The sequence below is a fragment of the Atheta coriaria genome, unplaced genomic scaffold (genome assembly GCF_025399875.1).
Source record: "Atheta coriaria isolate IRGN ID8LTWV9N9 unplaced genomic scaffold, Caltech_Dcor_3.1 hic_scaffold_16_pilon, whole genome shotgun sequence".
Lineage (NCBI taxonomy): Eukaryota > Metazoa > Arthropoda > Insecta > Coleoptera > Staphylinidae > Dalotia > Dalotia coriaria.
In genome coordinates, this window is record NW_027045458.1 from 978,443 (window position 1) to 1,003,324 (window position 24,882).

The 24,882-nt window shown below is 35.1% G+C and overlaps 4 protein-coding genes and 2 long non-coding RNA genes across 12 annotated transcripts; 4 read left to right on the forward strand and 2 right to left on the reverse strand.

Moving 5' to 3' along the window:
- Nucleotides 1-869: 869 nt before the first annotated feature.
- LOC135802275 (uncharacterized) lies at nt 870-1,269 on the reverse strand. The gene is made up of 3 exons (XR_010550532.1): nt 1,200-1,269; nt 1,035-1,086; nt 870-921 (listed from the first exon to the last, which is right to left on the reverse strand). It is a non-coding gene; the product is annotated as an uncharacterized lncRNA (long non-coding RNA).
- A 635-nt stretch (nt 1,270-1,904) lies between these two features.
- Nucleotides 1,905-23,726, reverse strand: LOC135802143 (uncharacterized). Of its 7 annotated transcripts, none has more exons than XR_010550514.1 (9): nt 23,581-23,726; nt 17,687-17,885; nt 5,210-5,239; nt 2,700-2,773; nt 2,535-2,586; nt 2,371-2,421; nt 2,207-2,258; nt 2,043-2,094; nt 1,905-1,930 (listed from the first exon to the last, which is right to left on the reverse strand). It is a non-coding gene; the product is annotated as an uncharacterized lncRNA (long non-coding RNA). The 7 variants fall into 7 exon arrangements; XR_010550513.1 differs by lacking the exon at nt 23,581-23,726 and adding an exon at nt 17,934-17,997; XR_010550516.1 differs by lacking the exons at nt 17,687-17,885; nt 23,581-23,726 and adding exons at nt 3,109-3,185; nt 5,315-5,763 and having other exon boundaries at nt 2,700-2,750.
- On the forward strand, nt 7,373-16,089 carry LOC135802142 (small subunit processome component 20 homolog). The gene is given in 9 exon segments (XM_065315668.1): nt 7,373-7,503; nt 7,567-7,853; nt 7,917-8,250; nt 8,314-12,807; nt 12,810-12,860; nt 12,935-13,990; nt 14,058-14,228; nt 14,293-14,685; nt 14,748-16,089. Coding segments are annotated over 9 exon segments (8,172 nt in total). The 5' UTR covers nt 7,373-7,458; the 3' UTR covers nt 16,089.
- On the forward strand, nt 16,278-16,653 carry LOC135802141 (uncharacterized). The gene has a single exon (XM_065315667.1). It carries the CDS (start codon nt 16,278-16,280, stop codon nt 16,542-16,544), a length of 267 nt encoding a protein of 88 aa, XP_065171739.1. The 3' UTR covers nt 16,545-16,653.
- LOC135802139 (uncharacterized) lies at nt 18,550-20,453 on the forward strand. The gene is made up of 3 exons (XM_065315665.1): nt 18,550-18,924; nt 19,018-19,088; nt 19,685-20,453. The coding sequence occupies exons 1-3, from the start codon at nt 18,901-18,903 to the stop codon at nt 20,073-20,075; spliced, it is 486 nt and encodes a 161-aa protein (XP_065171737.1). The 5' UTR covers nt 18,550-18,900; the 3' UTR covers nt 20,076-20,453.
- Nucleotides 23,373-24,327, forward strand: LOC135802140 (zinc transporter zipt-7.2-like). Its single transcript, XM_065315666.1, has 3 exons — nt 23,373-23,513; nt 23,603-23,664; nt 23,863-24,327. The coding sequence occupies exons 1-3, from the start codon at nt 23,496-23,498 to the stop codon at nt 24,047-24,049; spliced, it is 267 nt and encodes an 88-aa protein (XP_065171738.1). The 5' UTR covers nt 23,373-23,495; the 3' UTR covers nt 24,050-24,327.
- The last annotated feature ends 555 nt before the right edge of the window (nt 24,328-24,882 follow it).

Below are 24,882 nucleotides of genomic sequence, written 5' to 3' on the forward strand. Positions count from 1 at the left end.
TTTTGGTTAAGTTACGTATTGTAATAATCACAACATTTATTCAAGATAATAAATTTATTACTAACAATCTGATGCAAGAATGGTCCTTTTACGATGTTAGAGTCGGGTGCAAAATCCCTAAAACCATCAAAATTAGTCCTTCGAACATAAAAATGCAATTTTGAGGGGTCAATTTGTGAGATAATCACAAAAGTTATTAGGAAAATGATAAAGAAATTTAATACTACAATCTGATGCTAAAATGATTAAACTACGATGTCAGACTCAGATGCAAACTCCTAAAACCATCAAAAATTTGGTCGCTGGTATAAATACGAATTTTTGGGGTCAATTTGTGAGATAATCACGAGGGTTATTAGGGAAAGTGATAAAAAGTTAATACTTACAATCTGATGCAAAAATGGTCCTTCTACTGATGTCAGACTCAGGTGCAAAATCCTAAAACCATCAAAATTAGTCCTTCGAACATAAAAAATGCAATTTTGGGGGTCAATTTGTAAAGATAATCACAAAAGTTATTAGGGAAAATGATAAAAGAAATTTAATACTTACAATCTGATGCTAAAATGGATTCGCTACGATGTCAGTTCAGATGCAACTCCCTAAAACCATCAAAAATTGGTCTCGAACATAAAAATGCAATTTTGGGGTCAATTTGTGAAATAATCACAAGGGTTATTAGGAAAGTGATAAAAGAAATTTAATACTTACAATCTGATGCAAAAATGGTCCTCCCTACAAGTCAGACTCAAGTGCAAAATCCCACAAAACAAGCAAAAATTAGTCCTTCGAACATAAAAGAAATGCAATTTTGGGGATTTTGATAATCATAAAGTTATTTAGGAAAATGATAAAGGAATTAATTACTACAATCTGATGCAAGAATAGTCTTTCTGCGATGTCAGACTCAGGTGCAAAATCCTTAAAACAAGCAAAAATTAGTCCTTCGAACATAAAAATGCAATTTTGGGGGTTAATTTGTACGATAATCATAAAAGTTATTTAGGAAAATGATACTGGAACTAATTACTTACAATCTGATACCAGAATGGTCTTTCTGCGATGTCAGACTCAGGTGCAAAATCCCTATAACAAGCAAAAATTAGTCCTTCGAACATAAAAATGCAATTTTTGGGGGTCAATTTGTACGATAATCATAAAAGATATTTAGGAAAATGATAAAGAAATTAATTACTTACAAACTCATGTAAGAATGGTCCTTCTACGATGTCAGACTCAGGTGTAAAATCCTTAAAACCATCAAAAATTGACCGAAGCTCAAAACTTTCTGTTGCTAGAAGTTTCTAATTGATAGATGGCACTAGCAATGCACCCTTTTCAAAAATAAATAGTTTGAGGGATCGTTAAATATGAATATGTGATCAGGTAGAAATAACAGAAATAATTATAATTCGAAAAAACTTTAAAATATTTCTTCCTTATACAAAGAAAACACACAGGCATACATTTTGGGAGTCAATTTGCGTGTAATAATCACAACATTTATTCAAGATAATGAAATTTATACAACAATCTGACGCAAGAATGGTCCTTTACGATGTTAGAGTCAGGGTGCAAAATCCTCAAAACCATCAAAAATTAGTCCTTCGAAACATAAAATGCAATTTTGGGGTCAATTTGTGAGAGATAATCACAAAAGTTAAGTTAGGGAAAATGATAAAGAAATTTAATACTTCACAATCTGATGCAAAAATGGTCCTTCTACGATGTCGAGACTCAGATGCAAACTCCTAAAACCATCAAAATTAGTCCTTCGAACATAAAAATGCAATTTTGGGGGTCAATTTGTGAGATAATCACAAAAGGTTATTAGGAAAATGATAAAGAAATTTAATACTTACAATCTGATGCAAAATGGTCCTTCTACGATGTCAGACTCTCTACGATGTCAGACTCAGGTGCAAAATCCCTAAAACCATCAAAAATTAGTCCTTCGAACATAAAAATGCAATTTTGGGGGTCAATTTGTGAGATAATCACAAAAGTTATTAGGGAAAATGATAAAGAAATTTAATACTTACAATCTGATGCTAAAATGGTCCTTCTACGATGTCAGACTCAGATGCAAACTCCCTAAAACCATCAAAAATTAGTCCTTCGAACATAAAAATGCAATTTTGGGGGTCAATTTGTGAGATAATCACAAGGGTTATTAGGGAAAGTGATAAAGAAATTTAATACTTACAATCTGATGCAAAAATGGTCCTCCTTCGAAGTCAGACTCAAGTGCAAAATCCCTAAAACAAGCAAAAATTAGTCCTTCGAACATAAAAATGCAATTTTGGGGGTCAATTTGTACGATAATCATAAAAGTTATTTAGGAAAATGATAAAGGAATTAATTACTTACAATTTGATGCAAGAATAGTCTTTCTGCGATGTCAGACTCAGGTGCAAAATCCTTAAAACAAGCAAAAATTAGTCCTTCGAACATAAAAATGCAATTTTGGGGGTTAATTTGTACGATAATCATAAAAGTTATTTAGGAAAATGATACTGGAACTAATTACTTACAATCTGATACCAGAATGGTCTTTCTGCGATGTCAGACTCAGGTGCAAAATCCCTATAACAAGCAAAAATTAGTCCTTCGAACATAAAAATGCAATTTTTGGGGGTCAATTTGTACGATAATCATAAAAGATATTTAGGAAAATGATAAAGAAATTAATTACTTACAAACTCATGTAAGAATGGTCCTTCTACGATGTCAGACTCAGGTGTAAAATCCTTAAAACCATCAAAAATTAGTCCTTCGAACAGAAAAGGGCAATTGTTTAAAAATTAAAATTTAACAAACTATTATACACTTTCAATGCGTCTGGCAGGATGATAGAACCCACCAAACTGTCTGGCGACTAAGAAAATACTATATTATTATAATATTTCCTAATATGACGATACCAGTTGGAACCATACCAGGTGTCTGACAATGAGCAGCGCATGTTATAATAATGTTACGAATAAAATATGCAAAAATGGAGTTTGCTAAAATAACGAAACTTAGGTCATCATTTATACATCTTTATTGGCTGTTAACTGCCAAAGGAACCACGATCCAGGTTTCATAATTAGGAATTGTTCTTACCTGCGTTGGAGACACACATAGGCAAAATTTCATCTTTTCTAAAATGACTAGTCGTCTGGCCGTCACGGGCTCTTGCTCTATAAAGGAGATAGAAAGGAACGAATCGCAAAGATATCGACGACAGTGATGATTATTATTAAATATTTGTTAAAATAAAATTACTATTCTCTGAAAATTTCATGTTTAAACAATTTAACTATTGCAACTTTTATACACTCTCAATGCGTCTGGCAAGATGACAGAACCGACCACACTGTCTGGCGTAAAAAGATACACAGTTTCATAGCTCTCTGCAATTATGCAGACACATTAGTGTATTCGGCTTTCCTAATATAACAAAAGTAAAAAAATTAAAAAAATATTATAATTTAGGGGTGTCTGGCTAGGGTTGGAACCATACCAGGTGTCTGGCAATGAGCAGCGCATGTTGTAAGAATATTACGAACAAAATATGTAAAAAAGGAGTTTGCTAAAATAACGAATTTGAGGTCATCATTTGTACATCTTTGTTGGCTGTTAACTGCCAAAGGAACCACGATCCAGGTTTCATAATTGGGGATCGTTCTTATCTGTATTGGAGACACACATAGACAAAATTTCATCTTTCCTAAAATGATGAAAGTCTGGCCGCCCGGGCTCTTACTCTATTATATTTATTTCCATTTCAGTGTTACGGTGTTATAATTGTAACACTTTACCTTGCAAAATTGAAATAAATAATTATATAACAAATTTCGAAACATTATTTAAAACAACAACTCTTTCTCGACAATGAAAATACTAAAAATTTCAAACAAATTTAAAAAAATCATTTAAGGTTTTCGAGATATGGCCTGTTTTCTCCCGCATGTTTTGAAAAATGCAACAAAAAAGTAAATTTTGGCGGCCATTTTGAGGCAGTTACGACCGAATTTCGCGGGGGTTTGAGAGGTGCATCTTTAAAATGCACTCATGCCCTATCATAAAATTAAAAAAACACTAAAATATAACAAAGAGTTCCCGAGATATGGCCTGTTTTCCATCGCGTGTTTTGAAAAATGCAAAAAAAAAAGGGCAAACTTTGTCGGCCATTTTGAGGCAGATATGACCGAATCCCGCGGGGTTTTAGGGCTGCATCTTAAAATGCACTCTTGCCCTATCATATAATAAAAACACTAACATATAGCATAGGGTTCCCAAGATATAGTCTGTTTTCCATCTCGTGTTTTAAAAAATGCAAGAAAAGGGCAAATTTTCTCGGCCATTTTAAGGCAGTTACGGCCGAATTTCGCGGGGTTGGAGAGGTGCATCTTAAAAATGCACTCATGCCCTATCATAAAATAAAGAAAACACTAAAATATAACAAAGGGTTCCCGAGATATGGCCTGTTTTCCACCACGTGTTTGGAAAAATGCAAGAAAAGGGCAAACTTTCCCGCCCATTTTGAGGCAGTTACAACCAAATTTTGCGGGGTTTGAGAAGTGCATTTTAAAAATGCACTAATGCCTTATCATGAAATAAAGATAACACTAAAATCTAACAAAGGGTTCCCGAGATATGGCCTGTTTTCCAGCGCGTGTTTTGAAAAATGCAATAAAGGGCCAACTTTGTCGGCCATTTTGAGGCTGTTACGACCAAATTTCGCGGGGTTTGAGAGATGCATCTTAAAATGCACTCATGCCCTATCATAAAATAAAGAAAACCCTAAAATATCACAAAGGGTTTCCGAGATGTGGCCTGTTTTCCACCGCGTGTTTTAAAAATGCAAGAAAAGGGCAAACTTGGGAGGCCATTTTGAGACAGATATGACCAAATCCCGCGGGTTTTAGGGCTGCATCTAAAAATGCACTCTTGCCCTATCATATAATAAAAACACTAAAATATAACATAGGGTTCCCAAGATATGGCCTGTTTTCCACCGTAAAGTTTGAAAAGAGCCCAACTATTCCTCTATTGTGAGCAAAAAAATACTAAACAGTTAATTCTGAGTTGTATCAGCAGGTTATGCGGCTATCTTGTGTCTTTGCAATACGCGGTGAAGCATGATAACAAAACTACATACATACAAACTAATATTCGACGCATATATTAAAAAGAAACTATAATTTAATTGTAAACTTACCAATGTAGAAGCTAATCGGATTGCAAGGCACTGCAAATAAATAGAATAAAAAAAACATAAGTTGAAACAAAAACATTTCATACAATATGACAATATTATAATTACACGTCGAACTAAACAAACAATCTGTGCTGTTTACTTATATACTCCACGATGGGTTCTAATGCTGAATAAATCAACACGGGGGCGACATGTATCCGATTCACTTAGCAACTCTACACCTTGTGAGTTGCTAATACACTTACTTAACCGGTATTTATGGACAATAAACACGCACATATTAAATAACATAACTTTAGTAGCTATAATTAAATAGTGGTTTGCTAATTAAATATAATGTAAATTTAGAAAACAGAGGTCCGAACAAACGATACGCGACGCGAGAAATACGTCTCAACCACCCAGTGACCGGCACGCAACTGGGCGCAACCCGCGGATAGTGCATGCCGTAGCCGAGCAAGCTACGACGCGATAGTTTACGATAAGAAAGCAAGAGATGCGCAAAGCCGGCGCGTCGATACCACGCGACCTTGTGCGCGAATTGCAATAGACACGATATCTGCGATCTAAACAAAACTAGAAACTGCTGCATTCGGCGTGAGAGGATTTCAGCGCCGGCACTTGGGAATATCATGCGTTACATTCAACGCGGCGGAAGCGATAAGAAAGTAAATTGTGTTCAAAACAAATACAATTCTTATGCCAAATGCCAACGTTTGTCGATAAATATAGAAATAAAGAATACAATTCTATTTTATGATGTTTAGTTCATGCTAGTACCATCTCTGAATGATACAGGTAGGAGTGCCAGAATTTAGATTATTATAATTAATGAAAAATTGCACGATTTTACATTAATTATTAAAGTAGTGCTGTACAATTTTTATTAATCGCAAAATGTGTGCTAAAAATCGGTTTTCCCAAGCTTCCACAGAGAAGCAATAATCAACAAAAAAATTTCACAATTTCAAAAAGAACAAAAATGAGCAAGTCTCCAACTCGTGGTTATGGAATTAAAATCACAAGAAACGTGAATTGTATGTAAAATACGCATGCAGATCAGCTGTCAACCGGCTCGCAACTGTCCACAATCCGCTGAATAAGATAAAAACCTAACAAATACAACCGGTGATAAGGCTGCCCGCTACCCGCACCCCGCAGTCGAAAATCTACTGCAATCTACGGCACTACTACGATCACAACAACTAAAGTAATGCAAATAAATTGTAACAATAATATTGACATAGTGTAATTTACACAAATAAAATTGCCTATAATTTTAAATTGTAATTATGTTATTCCGTGAATGTTTCGTATTTTTTAATATGGCTGAATTCTGTAACAATAATTATTTATTTATATTTTGTGCAGCTTATACTCTTTAAAGTCTTCAAATTTATGCCAAAGAGTAAATTAGATCTAACAAACTGTCGAGATATAAAGGAGAACACAAAGTCTTTGAACAAAATTATTATCCATGTCAAATTTCTGCTAATATGAAAACCTACAGGGCATGCTCGTGTTATAAATGATTTAAATATTAATTTTCCTTATCAACCAATCAATCACTGCAAATCCAAGCAAATAGTATTGAAATAAAGTGGAAATAGAATATTGGCTACACCAAGTTTTACATTGTTGGAATGCTGCGTTCCGTCGGAACAAACATTTCATGTTAAACAACATCAGCGTTCCGTCGGAACGAAGATTTCATGTTAGAATCACTCTTTACGCTAAAATAACTCGACTCAACAGCTTTTGAACAGATGCTCATATCAAAAGTAATTTTCACAAGAAAAATTTTGTTGCGAGTTAATTTTAATTATTATTGAAAATAATAAGATATCGACCGTTGGCGATCAAATTATTTTAGTATATTTTATATTTCCGTGTTCACACGGTAATATTAAAATAATAAATTCATGTATTTATATAACTTGGAAATAATGTAATTGTTAAATATAGTTGAAAGAAATATACTAGTGATAGGCATTGTCAATAAAAACATGGCAATCTAGTTGGTTATCGTATGTTCAACGCGATAAAAAGAACTGTTTATAAACAAAAACTGGTCAAAAGACTACAAGTTCATTGCCAGCAATTTTACTTCAAATATCATACACCTAGCGACATCTAGTGAACACTCTTCAGTACGTAGTCGAATAACCTCACCATTCAAAACAAATACACGTGTGTTCACCACACGATTTCTAAACTCAACTTTTAATGTGAAATTAAGTTTGTTCACGATGAAAAACAAATCGGCACGACACAAAAGTGAAAACACTTTTAAGGTATTCAATTTTTTTGAATTTCACGACCCAAAAATATTAATTACATCACTTATTTGTTTCTAGTTTATTCCCTTTGCGGAGAGAATCAACAACATAGATGTGGACATATTCCACAAAGTTGCACATGAATATGAAACACAACTGGAAGAGGATGAATGCATCTTTCATCAGACTATCAATAAATGGAATGTGCTCAATCTCACAGAGTTCTATGACAATTTCAAGAAAGACATTCATGCTTTCAATGTTGTCACACTACCACAGTTGATTTTCAACAAGGAGAACATCAAAACTGTGCTAGTGAAACATTTACTACTGAAAAATGAACTTGCACTACAGCCTTTACTTGAGTATGACATTTACAACCAAATATTAAAATAACTATTAAACTAATAATTGTCATTTGTTTCTAGTTTGGTGGTTGCTTTAGCAAAAGACTTGAGACAAGACTTCTATCCTTTCTATCATGACTTTTTTGAAGTATTTGTTAGCATACTACACACAAATAATTCAGAAGTATTGGAGTGGACATTCCACTGTCTGGCTTATTTATTTAAATTTCTTTGGAGGCCAATGATTGCTGATATTGGTGCAGTATTTAAACACTTATTGCCTCTTCTTGGAGAAGAATATCATGGCTACATCAACAACTTTGCTGCTGAGAGTTTTGCATTTGTGGCTAGGAAAGTCAAAGATTTCAAGAGTTTTCTTTTTATGATACTTAAAAATGTCAAACAATACAATAATGTAAGTTGAAACTTCTGAATATGGTTTCATGATTATTTACTAACATTATTTTATTATATTTAGGGTATATCGGGTTGTGGCCGCTTAATATACGAAATCCTCAAGGGAATAACCGGGCACTTTCACAGTTCTTCAACAACAGTCCTGCCAATCTTAATAGATTCACTCCAAGAAAAGAATTCTCACCAAGAAGAGTTATATCAAGTGCTAGAAAAAGTGATTGAACATATTACCACAACAATCAACCCTCAACAAGGAGATCTACTTTATACAACATTACTTGCAAGTATAAACAAACAAATTAAAAAAGATCTACAAGACGAGCACGTTGAGAAAACTTTAAAATTGCAATTAACACTATTGGGGCAATCTTTAGAGTATAAATCCGGTAAATTTTTGAACAATTCAACAGCAAGTGTTGTTCAAGAGATCCAAAAACTTGTTACGACTAATTTACCGACAGATGTTACTCTTACTGTCGTACAAATTGCAATTGTATTGCTACAATCACACGCAATAAATTTGACTCAAGCTCAAGCAAGCTCATTAGTACAGAAAATTCTCATTCATAAAGAACAACAGGTTCTTTTGTACTTCGTTGAGAATACATTTGACTATCCGCTATTTAAAACTTCTATACTACCGACTTTTTTGAGATATTTCGGTCAAACAATAACTGCTGAAGGGGATACCATAAAAGTCGATGAGAAATTTTTGACTTTAATATCAAAATTATTACTGCACAAAGCGCCAATGTGCTTTGCCAGCGAATCAAATGCTGATTTAATTGCATGGTTGCCTTATACAATTGATTGTAACAAGAATGAACAGATAACTAAATATCTAATGAAATTTATTACTGTTGAGTGTGATAGTCTTGAAGAAGCAATCAGTAGACTACTGATTATTCCACATTTGAAAGGCATAAACACTAATAAAACAGTACAAGAAGTTATTTACAAAAATATAGAGAAACTTATTGAAGAAATTGTCAAAGTTAAAGAAACAAATTCACTGGACAAATATTTATTACTCTTGATTGTAAATCTTGAAATACACGTTCACATATCTCAAGAGTTAGACGTGACTGAAGCCCGGAACTTATCAAAAAGTTTAATGAACTCTTTACTGGATTTATCTACAAATTATCAGCACTTGTGGTCTTTGAAATGCTTAGATTTGTTCTTTACATTTACAAGTTTAAAATGTTCACAACCCAATGAGATTCTAAACGAAGAAACGCTCAAACAACTGCACTCAACTTTAAAATACAACTTCAATTCACCGTATCATAAGTTGAGACTTCACACAACGCATATTTACACTTTGTTTGAATCATCTGTATCACACAAAACACAAGAACACAGTTGGAATGTGTTTTCGTTGTGTTACAAAGTCGAATCGACAAATGCACAGGTGGATACCTACAGAGATCAGTTGCAGTGTTTAGAAAAGTTTAACTTTGACAAACCACAAATGCAACTTGCGAAGGATACAGATTTTCTTGATTTGCCTCTGCGATATTTATGTGGTGTATTATACATGAACTTTAAACTACTTTGGGATCCTGTTGTTGCTATAATTGCTTCACAAGCGAATGGAATGGAAATTGATGCGTTTTGGAAGGTTTACGTTGAAGAATTACAAACCGCTGCTAAAAACGTACGCCAGACACCGGTTGTTGTACAAAATAATGTGTTTACCGATAATAAACTGGATGATTATGAGTTTGTTTATGATTTAATTGATAGAAGTCGTTTGATTGATGATAAAACCGACTTTTTGAACTATCGAATCTTAGTTTGGAAAGCAATGACTTCCTTTGCGCATGTTGCGGAAGCTAGAAATCGAGACGTGGTCAATTTGTTTCTTTCGTTCGTTAACGAGGAATACATGAGGACAAATAGTGATGTTGCATTTGTTTTGAATATCAAACAAGCAACTGAAGAAGATATGGAAGTCACAATGGATGAAGATGTAGAGAAAACTGAAGAAGAACTGGAATTGGAACGTATTAAGAAAGAACTAAAGAAACCAGTGCCAAAATATGGCGGAAAAGCTGTGCTCAAGTTACTGCTACATCATCTTCAGGTATTTGCGAAAGTAAAGAGTCCCAAGTCGATGGTGAGGGAACCCGAATTGTACAAATTATATTTCGAGTTTTTGGCACACAAGAACGCAGAAGTACAGAAAGCAGTCTTAGACTGTTTGATGACATATAAAAATAAAAACGTTACGCCGTACTCTACACATCTCTATAACTTAATCGATGAGAAACAGCTAAAAAACGAACTTGTTCAATTCAAACTGGATAAAAGTTCAGAACATATTCAACCACCGCATCGTGAGGATCTCATTCCGCTGGTGTTGAAGATAGTTTACAGTAAAATGGTGATGAGAACTGGTGGCAAAGCTGGCGGGCAACAGAGACGCAACATGATATTTCGATTCCTCAGTGGATGCATGGAAAGTGAAATGTTGCTCTTCATCAAAATGGCGTTCAAGTTCTACGATAAATATTACAACTCAGAGGAAGATATCCTCACATTAATATCGAGTGTAAGCGATAATATTGACCTGGAAAATTTTATTCCTCCGAAGCGATTGTTGAGCACAGAGAATTTACTGCAAGTTGTATTCGAAAACTTCGGCAATTTAATGAACGATCAAATATTACACTTTGTTTTGAAAATTATTTTATGCATTGGAGCAACCTTGAAAGGCGCTTTTGTGAAACAACCCGAAATCCATGCTGGATATTATAGTATTTTGAGAACTCTGCGAACATCTTCAATAAAATTAATTGAACAGTTTTCGTCCAGGTTTGAATATGCATGGGATGCAGAACAAATCGATGCAGTATTCGAAGTTTTTGTGTGGCCATACATCACTAAACTTGAATTCGAAGGTATACACAGTCCGACGACTTTGTTAAAATTATTGGGATTCTGGGCATCAAATCCAAGATATTATCAATTATTAGTTAAACATCGAAAAGATGATATTCAGAGTTATCCACTTGCACATTTGATAAAATTACTAATGAATCCGAAAGTACATCTATCAGTGAATAACTTTATAATGGAAATGATAGAAAACATGCTCAGATTGACTCTAGACGATGGTGAAATGATGATACCAGTTGAAAATGTCCTTCCGATTGAAGCAAGTATTTTACAACGATTGAAAGTACCCGAAAACAATCTAAACTATGGAAGTTGCATTTTATTACCGCATGTACCACACATTCTTCTTAAAATGAAAGAAAAACTTATAAAGAAGAAGAAAACTATCACCAAACGTGATTTGATTATCCTATCAAGGATTTCTGAATTAGTTTGGGAGGCGGATATAAGTGATTCTACTTTAGACTTAATAATACCGATTGTTTCAAAGAAAACTCGTCTGGGTGCCAAGGAAGAAGAACTCACACAACTCCTAACTACAATTAAGAATCTATTACATAACGTTAAAGATCCCAAGAAGCATTTGAAACATTTATCTCCTCTGTTTGGATATGTGAAAGAAATGTCATGCAGGAAGATACTCTGTGAGATTTTAACTGACATTTCGGTTGATAACTCGGAATATTCACTGATTACCGAATTAATGACTGAATTAAACGCTTGCAATGCAAGGTGGATAGATCAACCCGACTTTGACCGCAGGATATCAGCGTTTAGAAAAATCGAGACACTCTTTAAAGAAAACAAACTCACTTTGGAGTTATCCATTCTTTTAATTTACAATTCTTTCTATACGTTATCAGTAGAAAAAGATTTGTCTCTGCGGGAATGTGCAGTTGATTGTTTGAAAACAATCACACCGGCGTTGGTATTAAATCATTATCAAAATCAACAACATAAAGACTATATTCTTGACCAGACTTTACTTCCGATGATCAAAAGTGGATGTAAAACCGCTATTCGTAACGATTGTATTACCTTACTGGGGCATTTAGCTAGAGAATGTGCTGATACACATGTTGTACTCAAAGATTTAAACAAGTTGACGAATAAAGCAGATCCTGAAGTAGACTTCTTTGAGAACTTGGTGCATCTCCAACTACATAGGCAGGGACGTGCTTTGTTGAAGGTGAAAGAAGTGTTTAGCAAAGAAGAATTTGCTCCTAATATCAGAACACTAACACAGTATTTATTACCGTTGGCCACACATTATTTGTGTAATGATCAGTTCACTAGTAAACATACATTGATAGATAGCGCTTGTGATGTGATTGCAACTTGCGCGAAATTAATGCCATGGCATCATTTTGAAGCATTATTGAAGCTATATCTAAGTAAATTGATGCACGACGTACCAAATCAAAAACAACTGGTGAAAATTGTTGTGTGTATTTTGGATGCTTATCACTTCGATTTGAGAAAAGGTCTTGATGATGATATCGAAGATTTGAAAGAACCAGTTGAAGAAATTCAAGTTAAACCTGTGAATACTGAAGAAGATGATGATGACGATGATGAAAATGATGAAGATAAAGACGAGATTGAAGAAAAAGAAGATGATTTAGAAGATGAAGAAGAAGAAACTCCCGAAAAGTCAAACCTTATGACAAAATCACAGTTATGTGCAAATCAGCAGCGAAACGCGTCATAAAATCATCAAGGTAAGTTGAATTCACAAAATTACTTACTGAAATTAATTCTGGAATGTATAATTACAGTGTGCCCTGTTACCACAACTCAATCGTGCCCTAGCGATGAAAACCACACACGAGAACACCCATAAACTCAACCACAAACGCGCCACGCGTGAAGAGCGCGAAGATGAGGACCTCGTCCGCATTCCCATCACGCTCGCTGTGGTGAAACTTCTCCAGCGTTTACCGAAATACCTTCTGGACCGCAACTTGCCAGGCGTGATCATGAAGATATGCACGTTCCTACGGACGAAACTAGAAAGCGTGCGACGCACAGCACGCGAAACCCTACAGAAAATCTGCCTGACACTAGGACCAGATTATTTAGGAATTATCCTTGGCGAAATGGCTGGTTTACAATACAAAGGCTTTCAAATGCATGTTCTGGTATTTACTGTACATGCAATTTTAAACACATTGAAAACACATTACGAACCCGGACATATTGATGCTGTCCTATTGACTGTGATAGATTTCTGCATGCAGGATTTGTTTGGAGCGTTAGCAGATGAACGAGAGGTTGGAAAGATTACCAGCAAGACTGTGGAGGCGTCGTCTCCGAAAAGTTACGACACACTTCAGATTCTAGCGCAGTTTATTACGGAAAAATGTATCATGGATATGTTACTGCCGATTAAAAAGATTTTAGGCACGTCTCATTCGTTTAAGGTTGTAAACAAAGCTGAAGAGTGCTTGAAACAAATTGCGCTTGGATTAGTGGATAATCAATTCTTAGATGTGGAAATAATACTGAAGTTTGCGTATGGTACAGCATCGCAGAGTATTCCGGATTTATTATTTCAAGAGAAACCAGAATTGACAGCGAAAGAATCGGAAAAATTGGCGAGGCAGAAGCCTGATTGTTATATTATACCAAAAGCACCTGTTGGCAAGTCGGGGGTGAGAGTATGCAAAGTTAAAAACTCCCAAACAGCAAACGCACATTTATTGGTGGAGTTCGGGTTGAAATTGTGCAATATATTGCTCAAGCGAGATAAACTCAAAGATGGTGATTATTCAGGATATATGGATCCGTTTGTTAGTATTTTAAAGAATTGTATCAACACACCACATGTCAAGGTAAATACAAAGAAATTTACTAAAACTAAGAGTTAATAAGTTAATTTTAATTCTTTTCGTGTTAAAGTTGAACACAATTTCACTCCAATGTATGGAATGGATGTTAAAATACGAGCTACCATCTTTAAAATCAGACATCAAGGACATCACCAAGTCTTTGTTTGCCATTTTACACAAATATGCTTCTGCAGGACTCAAGAAGGGCGACAACTTTGATTTAGTTATGGCTTCTTTCAAGGTAAATTTTAATTTTTACATTTTCATATTTGATTTTAATGTTTTTAATGTTTTGTTGATTATAGACAATGGCTGTGTTAGTAAGGGATGTAAAATACCATGTGATACAAACAGAGCAATTAAAAGTTCTGCTGTTATACGTCGAGCAAGATTTGTACAATCACGAACGTCAAGCAACAGCTTTCGGCCTTCTGAAAGCGATTATAGCGCGCAAGTTAATTGTGCCTGAGCTACCGGAAATCATCATGAAAGTAGCCGAGCTGAGTATAACTTCAGATCTGCCGCATGTTCGCCAACAATGCCGCATTGTTTATCATCATTATATTATGGATTATCCTTTGGGGAAGAAATTAGAAAGATACGTGAGCTTCTATTTGGGGCAGATGAGTTACGAGTTGCAAACTGGACGCGAATCAGCGCTGGATATGGTGCTGATTTTAATTAATTCATTTCCAATTGTAAGTTATTATAGAAAATTATATTTTTGTATTGTTTATTAATGTATGATATTTACTTCCAGAAAATTCTAAAGAACTTCAGCGGAACTTTCTTCGTATCAATTGGTACACGTTTGGTCAACGATGACGTGCCGGAATGCCGCAAAATGGCCGCCAAGTGCATAACAACACTATTACAACGCCTAGAAAAACCCGATCGCGATCCACTTTTCGACATGTTGATTCTATGGTTTAAAGACAGAAAAGTCCAACACAAAATGCTCGCTGCCCAAATGTGCGGTTTACTTATCAACGTAGAAAAAGTAAACTTTGAATCACGCATACCGAAACTCATACCAGAAGTACTCAAACAATTCGCTAGGAATAACGAAGACGAACCTGGCAAGTTTGTACGCGCACAAATCGAAGAAGAAGAGGGATACATCAAGGAGCGAAATAAAGACCATCATCTTTATCAAGTGCTGCAGATGCTACAAAAACTATGCGCGCAAGTACCAAACGTTTTAAAACAAACCAACGACGTAGAGAATTTAGCAGTACGCGCCCAAGGATTACTTTCACATGACCACGACTGGGTACGACTTGGAGCCGCGCAATTCCTAGGATACGTGCTTGCTGCAATTGACATTCCTAAACTATCGAAATTATTACTAAACAACAAAGAAGATGAGGGTTACCTATATACGAATCCAAACGATTCGATAAAATCCCTCACTTTGGATTTGAGCGCGCAGTTGGTTCCTGGCTGCACAAAAACAGATTTAGCCGAACAGGTAATCAAGAATCTAATCGTCATCGCGCGGGTGCTACAGAACGTGCCCATAAATAAGAAGCAAACACAAGAGGACGACCAAGAGCTGGAGAATGAAGACGACGCTGATGTTACCAAGCGCGTCAATTTATTGTGGCTGGTCAAACGAGTCCGACGCATTATTAACATGGAAGTTGTTGAGAATACGACTTCGACTGCACTCAGGACGGAATTATTCAAATTTATCGCCGCGCTGTTGACAGTCATCGATATTAATATCCTACGCCCGATTATACATCATCTATTAGCGCCTTTAGTGCGTGAAATAGTCACTAAAGAAAAAAGCACTGAAGAATTAATACAATTAAGTCAAGAAGTATCAGCGATAGTCAAAAGTAAAATTGGTAAAGATGAATATACAAGGCTATTGGCAACTATCGAAGGTCAGTTGACAATAAGACGCGCGGAAAGAAAGCGAAATCGCACGCAACTAGCAGTCACAGACCCCGAGTTATACGCAAAGAAGAAAATCAAACACAACGAAAAGAAAAAGGAGTTGAAGAAGAAAAAGATCAGTCGTAGTAAAGGGTTATTTGTGGGTACCAAGGGTGGCAAGAAGAAGAAAAGTGTCGAAATCGACGCGGATGATTAGCAAAGTGTGCTGCACCTTGTATAAAGTAAATTTAAGTTGTTAACCTTCTCGGCGCGTGCGGCGTGTGCCAAGAGAAAGTGTTCGCGTTTCGCGACGCGTTTAGTCGACCGTCGACACCAGACTCAGACGCAGACTTGCATTCAAATTACGCATAAGACTTCTAGTTTTACAGAAACGAGTTAGTTTACGATGAAAATCGCGTTTTTCATGGCGTTGTGGATGGTGTTTGTGGCCGTGTGCGCTTACGATCCGAACGATAAGGGCGTCGGCGACGTGCTGCCGCCGGAGGGTACCTTCGAGGCGTTCTATCCGCGCGGCGAGGGCACCGGCTCGTCGCGGGCGGCGCACTCACACGGCAGCTTCTACAAGCATCGCAATCCGGCGCTGGTGGATGCCAAGAACGCCGCCGCGTACGGCTTTCGCTTCGACGGCGGGCGGCGATTCAATTACGATTGATGCTCGAGTGTCTTAGTCAATCAATAAACGCCGAAGAAGGAAAAACTAGCTTTTAAGTTATATTGTGAGTTTTGTAGCAAATAAACATAAATAATTGTTTGTAAATTTATATTTTCTTCTGAGTTTTCTTAGAAATAATCTTGTTAAATTATTCTGAGAAGGAAACAACTTGTGTTATTGATTACCACACACTGATCTGGATTTAAATACAAAGTGTAAGTTTCAAGAATTGGTCACGATGGCCGAAATTCCTCACTTCTTTAGCTGCCACGTTCTAGTTATTCCTATTTACATTCGAAAACAAAACAAAACCAACCAATGAATCTATGAAACTAGTTCGGGCACGAAACGCACGCATAGAGTGTGTTTTATTTTATTTTACTTCGTCCTCTTCACGCAACTCTGCGTATTCGTTTATTTTTAATTCCTTTCAGAGTGGATGCGTTTTATTGCCCGCTGTCGCCGCCAAGCCACCACGTATATATTTTAATGTTCATTCAGATAACTAGCTGCGAGAAAAAAGTAGTTCGACGTACACGAAGCACCAGCGTCGCAGACGTGAGAAGGGCCAAAGATGCGCGCCTCCGAAGGTACAAATGCGGAACCGCGCCGATGGAATGGAATGATAATAGGATTGGGAAGTAATTTTCATGCGGCGCGCTGCGTCTAACGGACAAGTGGAACACTCGAAAAAATCAAGTAAAAAAAAACTTGGACTAGGAAAGGGTCAGTATACCCTCAAGGCATTTAAAGGGCCGAAATCTTGGAATAACTTCAATTTTAACATAAAAACACTTTTTAAAAATGGCTGACAATCATGCAAAACTAACCTATATTCCTATCCTACTCAACCTACTCAAAAATATAATTATTTTGTACTAAAAACGTTCTCATTGTCTAATTTCTTGAATAATTTTCAATATCGGCTTTGACTGTACATGATTATAAAGCTTGCGCCCGAATTAAGGGTACTTTAGCATAATTACGCTCGATTTCTGTCTAAGAGCGTTCGATTTCACGTGAAGTACGTTATGCTGCGCGTTATTACACGCCGATCGAAAACCTCAAGCTCAAGAGTTGGAAATTACTCAGCGCATCGCCTGGCGCACTCCTAGTAATTATGTAAATCATGTGCATCGTACCTTGCATTTTATCTCGTCCGCTGACCTGCTAGCACGCTGACCGATTGAAATATTCCACGGTTCGTCTAACGTCTCGAAAAACTCTTCAAAGCGCCGATGCCAATGTTATCACCGTTATCGATCTCCATCTTGATCATTTCACGCATTATTGTAGTAACCAGACCGAATTTGAATTTGAATTCGGTTGAATTACAAGTGCCTGTAACATAAAGTTGATAAATAGATTAAAAACAATGTTACTCACAACCTTAACAATGAAATTTTGTATTTTTATAACAATTTGTTGTAATTTTTGCTTGTTTTCACTTGTGAATGACAAAAACAGTGTTTGCAGTTTGACGTTAGTTTTCTGAAGGTGTATAATGGGTTGCCTGCATCTGTATGTTCAATATCTGTATAACTGTACAAAATATGTCGAGTAATTTTAATTTTCGATTGCCCTGCGTGTTTGGTGATGATACAAGCTTATGTAAACATTTAAATTCATCAGCGGTGATTCAGCATAATCACGCACGGCATGCAAGAAGTGAAGATTGTTTCAGGTTTGACTTGTTGACAACTCAACACACAATAAACCAAGTGTAACAAGATTTCCTATCGCAACAAAATAAATCACGCGTAAGACATGTTACTTAATGAAACATCGTCACCACATCATCAGCGCGATGAAATTTGACAGAGTCGATAACATGCGGATGATTAATTAACGTCGAGTTTTTACTTTTTAATTACAAGCGCAGGTTCTAATTGCGCCCGGCTTTTGTTCGGCGATTCATTCATCTCGTTTTCGATTACCGGAACGCTTGGGATTCATTTGTCTAGGAATAAAGTGGATTACCGCGCACCACTGACTCACTGGTCACTGGACGCAGTTCGTTAGTAAGGCAGTGGATGGGACAAGACAAGAAAAAGTTTGGAAATAAAAAAGTACAGTTACAGTTAACTCCGCTTGATTATTACCGCGTAGAAAACTGGTAACTGGTATGATGGGGATGCGAGGGATCTTCGAAAAGGGCCAATGGCCAGCGTCGGGCGCAGAGTGGTGGAACGCGCGAGGAAAAAAAACCATATAAAAACGGTTTTCGATGCGTTGGCATCGGCATTCGATGTTTTAAGTTTTAGTCTTCGTAGACAACATTCAAATTTGAATTTAATAGAGAAAAAGTGTAAAGGGTTAATTTTTTAAAAGTGTGAATTTATAGAAATATACCACAATGTCGATTAAAATTGAATTATGCGTAAGTATTTTTACTTAAAGTAAATAATTTGCGATGAAAAATTAAAATTAAATTAAAAATTTTATTTATACTTTGTGCATAACTAAATTTCAGGCAATAGTTTTGGTGGTAGCATGCGCGACATCTACATCAGCGTTCTTTCTAAGTTGGGGATCGCCACAACCGTAAGTATTTTACTATTTTAAACAAATAACTGTTTCTTTATTTTTAATAACTTAACAGTTATTACTTTTTGCAACCGAAAAGTAAAAGGCAAATGGCAATTATGATAAACTAGCTTTTGCATGTAAGTTCTTCACTGTAGTTTTCAGTAAAAATTTAATTAAGTTTATGCTTTCTTATTTATTTTAAAGAAAATTAGAAATGCTAATAATGCAGTTTAGCGCCATCTCAGATTCAATTATTTATCTAAAATTATGATTGAATCTCTATACCAATTTTCATCATTCATTTAACACTATTTAAATTATATTTTTTGATAATTTAATATTGATTCCGGTATTTAGAGCGGAGACGAATCCAACAAGTCATAAAACAAAAAAATCTGTCCAACCGTTCTAAAGTTATAAATGTTGTAACTAACCAAAATTTTCGATATTAATATCTTCTAAATATATTGAAATAAGTAATAAATAACTTAAAAATAGTAAGATAACCCAATTAAACAGTTAAACACGCATGCGCTTCAACTAGTTGTATAATGGGTTGCCTATTCTCAATAAAATAAAACCGAAAATAATATAAAACATTTACTTTTCAGGGTTAAATCGCAACATCCGCCTCCACAACAACAACAAACACAACTACCTCAGCCCTACCCACCAACCCTTGCATATTACCAGCGCGTGGTGCAACACCAACCGCAGTATGTTGACAACAACGGAGTACCAATGCAACCACTACAACCGATTCCCTCCATACCAATTCAAGTCCCCCTACAAGCACAATTCTCCCCTGCGCCAGGAATACACAACGTGCAACTTGTGCCCTGTTTATGTCCAGTATCGCAAGATATGGAACCCATTGAAAATGCTGCGTTTCCTTCCTCACAACAGCAGCAGGCGCAACAGCCACAACAACAAATGCAACAACTCCAACAGCAGCAATTGCAACAGATCCAGCAACAAATTCAACAAAAGCAGAATCCGTAGAAACTCTGGTGACATTGTATTTTAAACAAGAAAAAAAAACAATTATTTAATTGTAGAAATTATAGGAAGTTGTGCACTCTATTATACCTCCATAGACACATATACACTAATTGAAAGACTGATGATTATTAATTGTAATGTAAAGACTTGACGAAAGACTGCTAATTATACGTTTTAATAATTTTTAACAAAAGAGAAAGAGCGGCGGACGAGTATTAGCGACTCATAATTATAGTTGTTTTATTTAATTATTGCAAACTGTAAATATTTAATAACTTATTTATTATTGTAGTGCAGGAAGAAACGGAACAATGTTGCAATTTAGTTTATATCATTTAATAGTAAATAATTAATGTCACGATGGAATAATAGACTGTATCACCCAATTAAAAGTTATCCTTAAATAAAATAATACTATAAATTAATCACGTATTTTTAATTCAGACAAATAATTTCAAATTTTGTACTCGTATGTTTCTCAAAGTTGCGTTAGTTTCAGTATTAATAACTAAGAATAGGCTGGGCAGATTTTATTTATTTATGATTTGTTGAACTAGTCTCAAATCCGAATCAAACAAGAAACTAAAAATTAGTTACATTTTTACCAAAAACTACGGGGATGTAAATGCGAGCAAAAGGTAGTATGAAATGTAGTCATCAAATATAATCTCAACGATGTTGAAATGTTATATGTTGTACCGCAAGTCAAAGAATAGAGGAATTCAATATATAATCTTTAACTTTTTGAATATAGATGGCGTAATTGATCAAATTCCTAATATTTTCATTGAAGCTTTTATATAACTTAAAACATTGATCAAAATTTATAAAAAAGTGAGTTTATATAACATTTACGCAAATTATATATGAATTTATGTATAGTTTATATTTATAAACAAATAAAAACTATGCATGTCTAATTTATACTCGTGCAAGTGTAAACTTTCATTATTATTCATTATGACTCACTTTGTTATATTCTGAACACATGCTAACAATTTTTTCATTCCTTCATGATTTATATTACAACAATCGATTTAATAATAAATTGCGTGTTAATTTAATGTAAGGAAGATGCAATTTACCATCCGGTAATAATAACTTCCGAATAATTATAAAAACTAGAGTTAAACACTCTTAAACTCCGCAAATATATCAACGATAAATACAAATTTAATCTTGGTCTTTTGTTTTATAGGTTAACTTATAAAAACATCTAGGCCAATACGCATTTAAGACGCATTTAAGACTTTGTTTGTATTTTTTTAGGTTATAAAATAATTGTGGTTTGACACTGAAATTTACCTTAAAACAACCAAAACAAATGCATCTTTTTCTGTTCCGAACGCATTCCTCAACCGTCAACAATTATTTTACAGTAGATAGACAAATGTAGAAATAATTGAAACGGAAAGCAAAGAAAGCATTGAGATTCAAAACGAATTAAAGAACCATTTATATAAACGTCGAGTAACAACAGTGAGTACGAGAATTCAACTCGAAGACGAATTGAATGTGGAAGTGTTGAAGAAGTGAAGCCGAAAATTGATGTCTAAATATTTGTCTCTGCGGTTTCGACTTTTGTACGAAAGTTCACAATCTGTTACTTTCAATTCACTCCCATTTACAACTTCATTTACGAGTATAATCAACATTAATACATAAGTACCCTCTTAAAACTAGATTAATGAAGTCTTACCTGTCAAAAATCTTAAGCAATGATTGATGCAAGAGTGATTTATTGATTTTTACAATAAAAAACCTCTAATTCTATGCGGATATTAAACCCAACTGCACGACATAATATAAGTGTATTAATGTAACCTCAAAATTTAACTTTTGTGAATGATATCAAATGCTCCCTACTTTACCGACACCATGTAAATGTCGAATTGTGGCAAATAAAATAAATGAAACTATTCTAATGAATATTAACTCAAATTTTACGCTCTCTTGCCGCAGAATTACGTAAGTAACAAACAGAAAAACACGAAAACAATTGCCACGAACGATTAATAACTATTTAATTTAGTTGTTCTTTAGTTTTCAAATGTTTTAACGACTGCATTACTAATTATTCTGCTTCACAAAACAAAAGTAACAAACATTTCTTTTTACCTACTTCGCCAAACAATCAACACTTATTAATTAACAACACACACCAAAGTGTAAATTAAAAAATGCAAAACTAATAATTAATGTACATAAAAACAACTAAAGTATTGGTTTCTAGAATATAAAATTACTTTCATTTACGTATATGATGCAGATGAAGACGTAATGTGGAAATGCGCAATAGCGCAATCACCAAACCGGAAAAGAAACTCATAATTCATATCACTGTGTGTGTGTGTGCATTTGTGCTGCACTTTAAATTATCGGAAACAATTTGTTTCAATTTACTTCAGTCAACCACAGCACCGGCTGAATTGGAATATCAATTTGTCCATTCACAACGACAACTTCTTGGAAATGCAGTTTACTTTAAAGTTGGATTTGATTCAAATACGCAGTATATACATATACATATAAATCTGTCATTAATATTATGCATTGAATGTAAACTAGAAATAAATATAATTCACCACATCCGCTTTTATCTCGCAGGTTTTGTTGCTTGTTTTGTGCGCCGCCGTGAAGAAATTGTAATGGAATTGTAATGCAGGTTGCAAGCAGTGAAATCAAATCAACATTTGCAAACAGCTGTAATTATCATTACTGCCGATATTATTAATGATTTAACTTTTAGGTTTTGCTCAATATTACGCATTACACAATGTGATTTCATTTCGAAATTTTTCGTATTGAAGCGAATTGAATAAGTTGTTGCAATTTTGTGCATCGTAAGCTCACAGTAGGTGATTCTTTGAATAGAATTCAATAAGTTATGAAAGATTAACCTGAATATTTGCATAATTTTAGAAAATCAGGCCACGTTGTCAAATTTTACTACTGGGATTAAACAGATATGCAACCCAAATCACACTAGGTATAACCCTAAAATCTTCCACGCAAAATAACCCTAAAAGGTTTTCTAAAAATATAAATCTCAACATTTAAGAATTACGTTTGAAGTCTATCAATATAACTAGTTTGAAGTCTTGTTAGCGAGAAACAATCGCACAAAAGCCATCGCAATATCTCGCACGTGTTGTAATAGCTCAAAGAAAATTTCACTCGATTTCAATTTCTTTCTGCCGCATACGGAGTAAGAGCAGCGATGTGCGGTGGTAGTAGCAGCGCATGCACATGCTGGTTGTTAAAACGCTCGAAACAAACGAAAGTGGTGTGGCGACCAATTCGGCGCTTTTCTGCAAATCGCTATATAAACGAAATGCGCGACCGTGGTAGACACACAACAAGCTCAGCTTGCCAAAGAGACTTTTGTCTACCTGCCACCGTTTCTACAAATCACGCATAATGCAGTCGAAAACTTTGGTAAATACAAACAATTAAAACAAAACAACTCAAAACAACACATAAATATAACCAAAAATATTTATACGTGTGATTCTGTCTGATTTCAGTTGATTGTTGCCCTGGTTATCCTCAGTGTTGTGGTATTTAATGCGGAAGCAGGAGGAAAGAAGTAAGTTTCACTCAAAACACACACTTATTAGTTTATGCAGCATCACTACTAACAGCAGAATAACTGTCGTTACAACGGTTATGAAAATTATGCGACGTTGCCAAATTTAGTTGTGATTACAAGTATAGGCAACCCAAATAACATGTTACACTTGCATATTACTTATATATTTGATTAATTTAATATTGTATGTTTTAGACATCATAAAGTAATCATCCACGTTCCACACCACATCAAGACGATAAAACACACGCACACAATCTACAAAATCATCCACCACAAAGATCACAAGAAGGAGGATCACGGACACGGCCACCATGATCACCACGATCATCACGAGCATCATGAGCACCATCATCATGATCACCACGGTCATCATCACTGATTTTAATTCAGTTTGCGATTAAATCAAACAAAAAAACCGCTTGCACCCTCCTAAAACATCGAGTGGCCTTATGGTTGGACGATGCAACTGCATTTCGCATCACTTGTAGAAGACGCCAGCTTTAACCTATAACTTAAACCTCTCAAAAAGAGAAAATGCGATCATTTTTTGATTTGAGAGTTAATTATTACCTAACATATAAGAAAAATCTTGTTACTTCGTTGTATGAACATGTAAATATATTTTTATAATAAATTTATTACATTTATAGCTCCGAATGTATGAATATAAAATATAACCTTAAAAAACTGTGTTTAGTGAAAACTTTCACCGGTTAAGTACTTTTAACCACATCAATTGCTAGTTACAGTAGGATTAAAGTGTGTAATTTTGCTCAATCACAACAAAAAAACCATTTTAATTTCATTTTTGGATGTTTTATGCATAAATCAATGGCCAAGAACTTGAATTGAAAGTTTGCGTTCAGGTTCAATGTATTCCGCAGGTGTTTGCGCCTTGTATTGATAATAATCAATTAAATCGTAATTGTTCGGATTAATCGCTGTGACTAACAACCGAGAAATGCACAAAAGGTGTTTATGTTTGCTTGCATATCCTCAAAATGGCGAATAGGCATTAACCCAACTTAAGTTTTTAACTTTAAACTACCAGTACTATATGATTATTGCATGCAATAATCACACAAAACAAGCGAATTTAATTACGCATAATTTGTTTGCTGTTCGCACTTTCAAATGCGCGCGCGCCGGCGCACAAAGAAATTAAAATAAATGCGAGAATAAACGCGGACTAATTGGACGCTTAATTTTATT

What these genes read in the sequence shown, in the direction of transcription:
- LOC135802141 (XM_065315667.1), top strand. Translation starts at nt 16,278, where the DNA reads ATGAAAATCGCGTTTTTCATGGCGTTGTGGATGGTGTTTGTGGCCGTG.
- LOC135802139 (XM_065315665.1), top strand. Translation starts at nt 18,901, where the DNA reads ATGTCGATTAAAATTGAATTATGC. An exon ending in CGATTAAAATTGAATTATGC is followed by an intron (nt 18,925 to 19,017) that starts GTAAGTATTTTT and finishes ACTAAATTTCAG; the next exon opens with GCAATAGTTTTGGTGGTAGC. An exon ending in AGTTGGGGATCGCCACAACC is followed by an intron (nt 19,089 to 19,684) that starts GTAAGTATTTTA and finishes TTTACTTTTCAG; the next exon opens with GGTTAAATCGCAACATCCGC.
- LOC135802140 (XM_065315666.1), top strand. An exon ending in GCGGAAGCAGGAGGAAAGAA is followed by an intron (nt 23,665 to 23,862) that starts GTAAGTTTCACT and finishes TGTATGTTTTAG; the next exon opens with ACATCATAAAGTAATCATCC.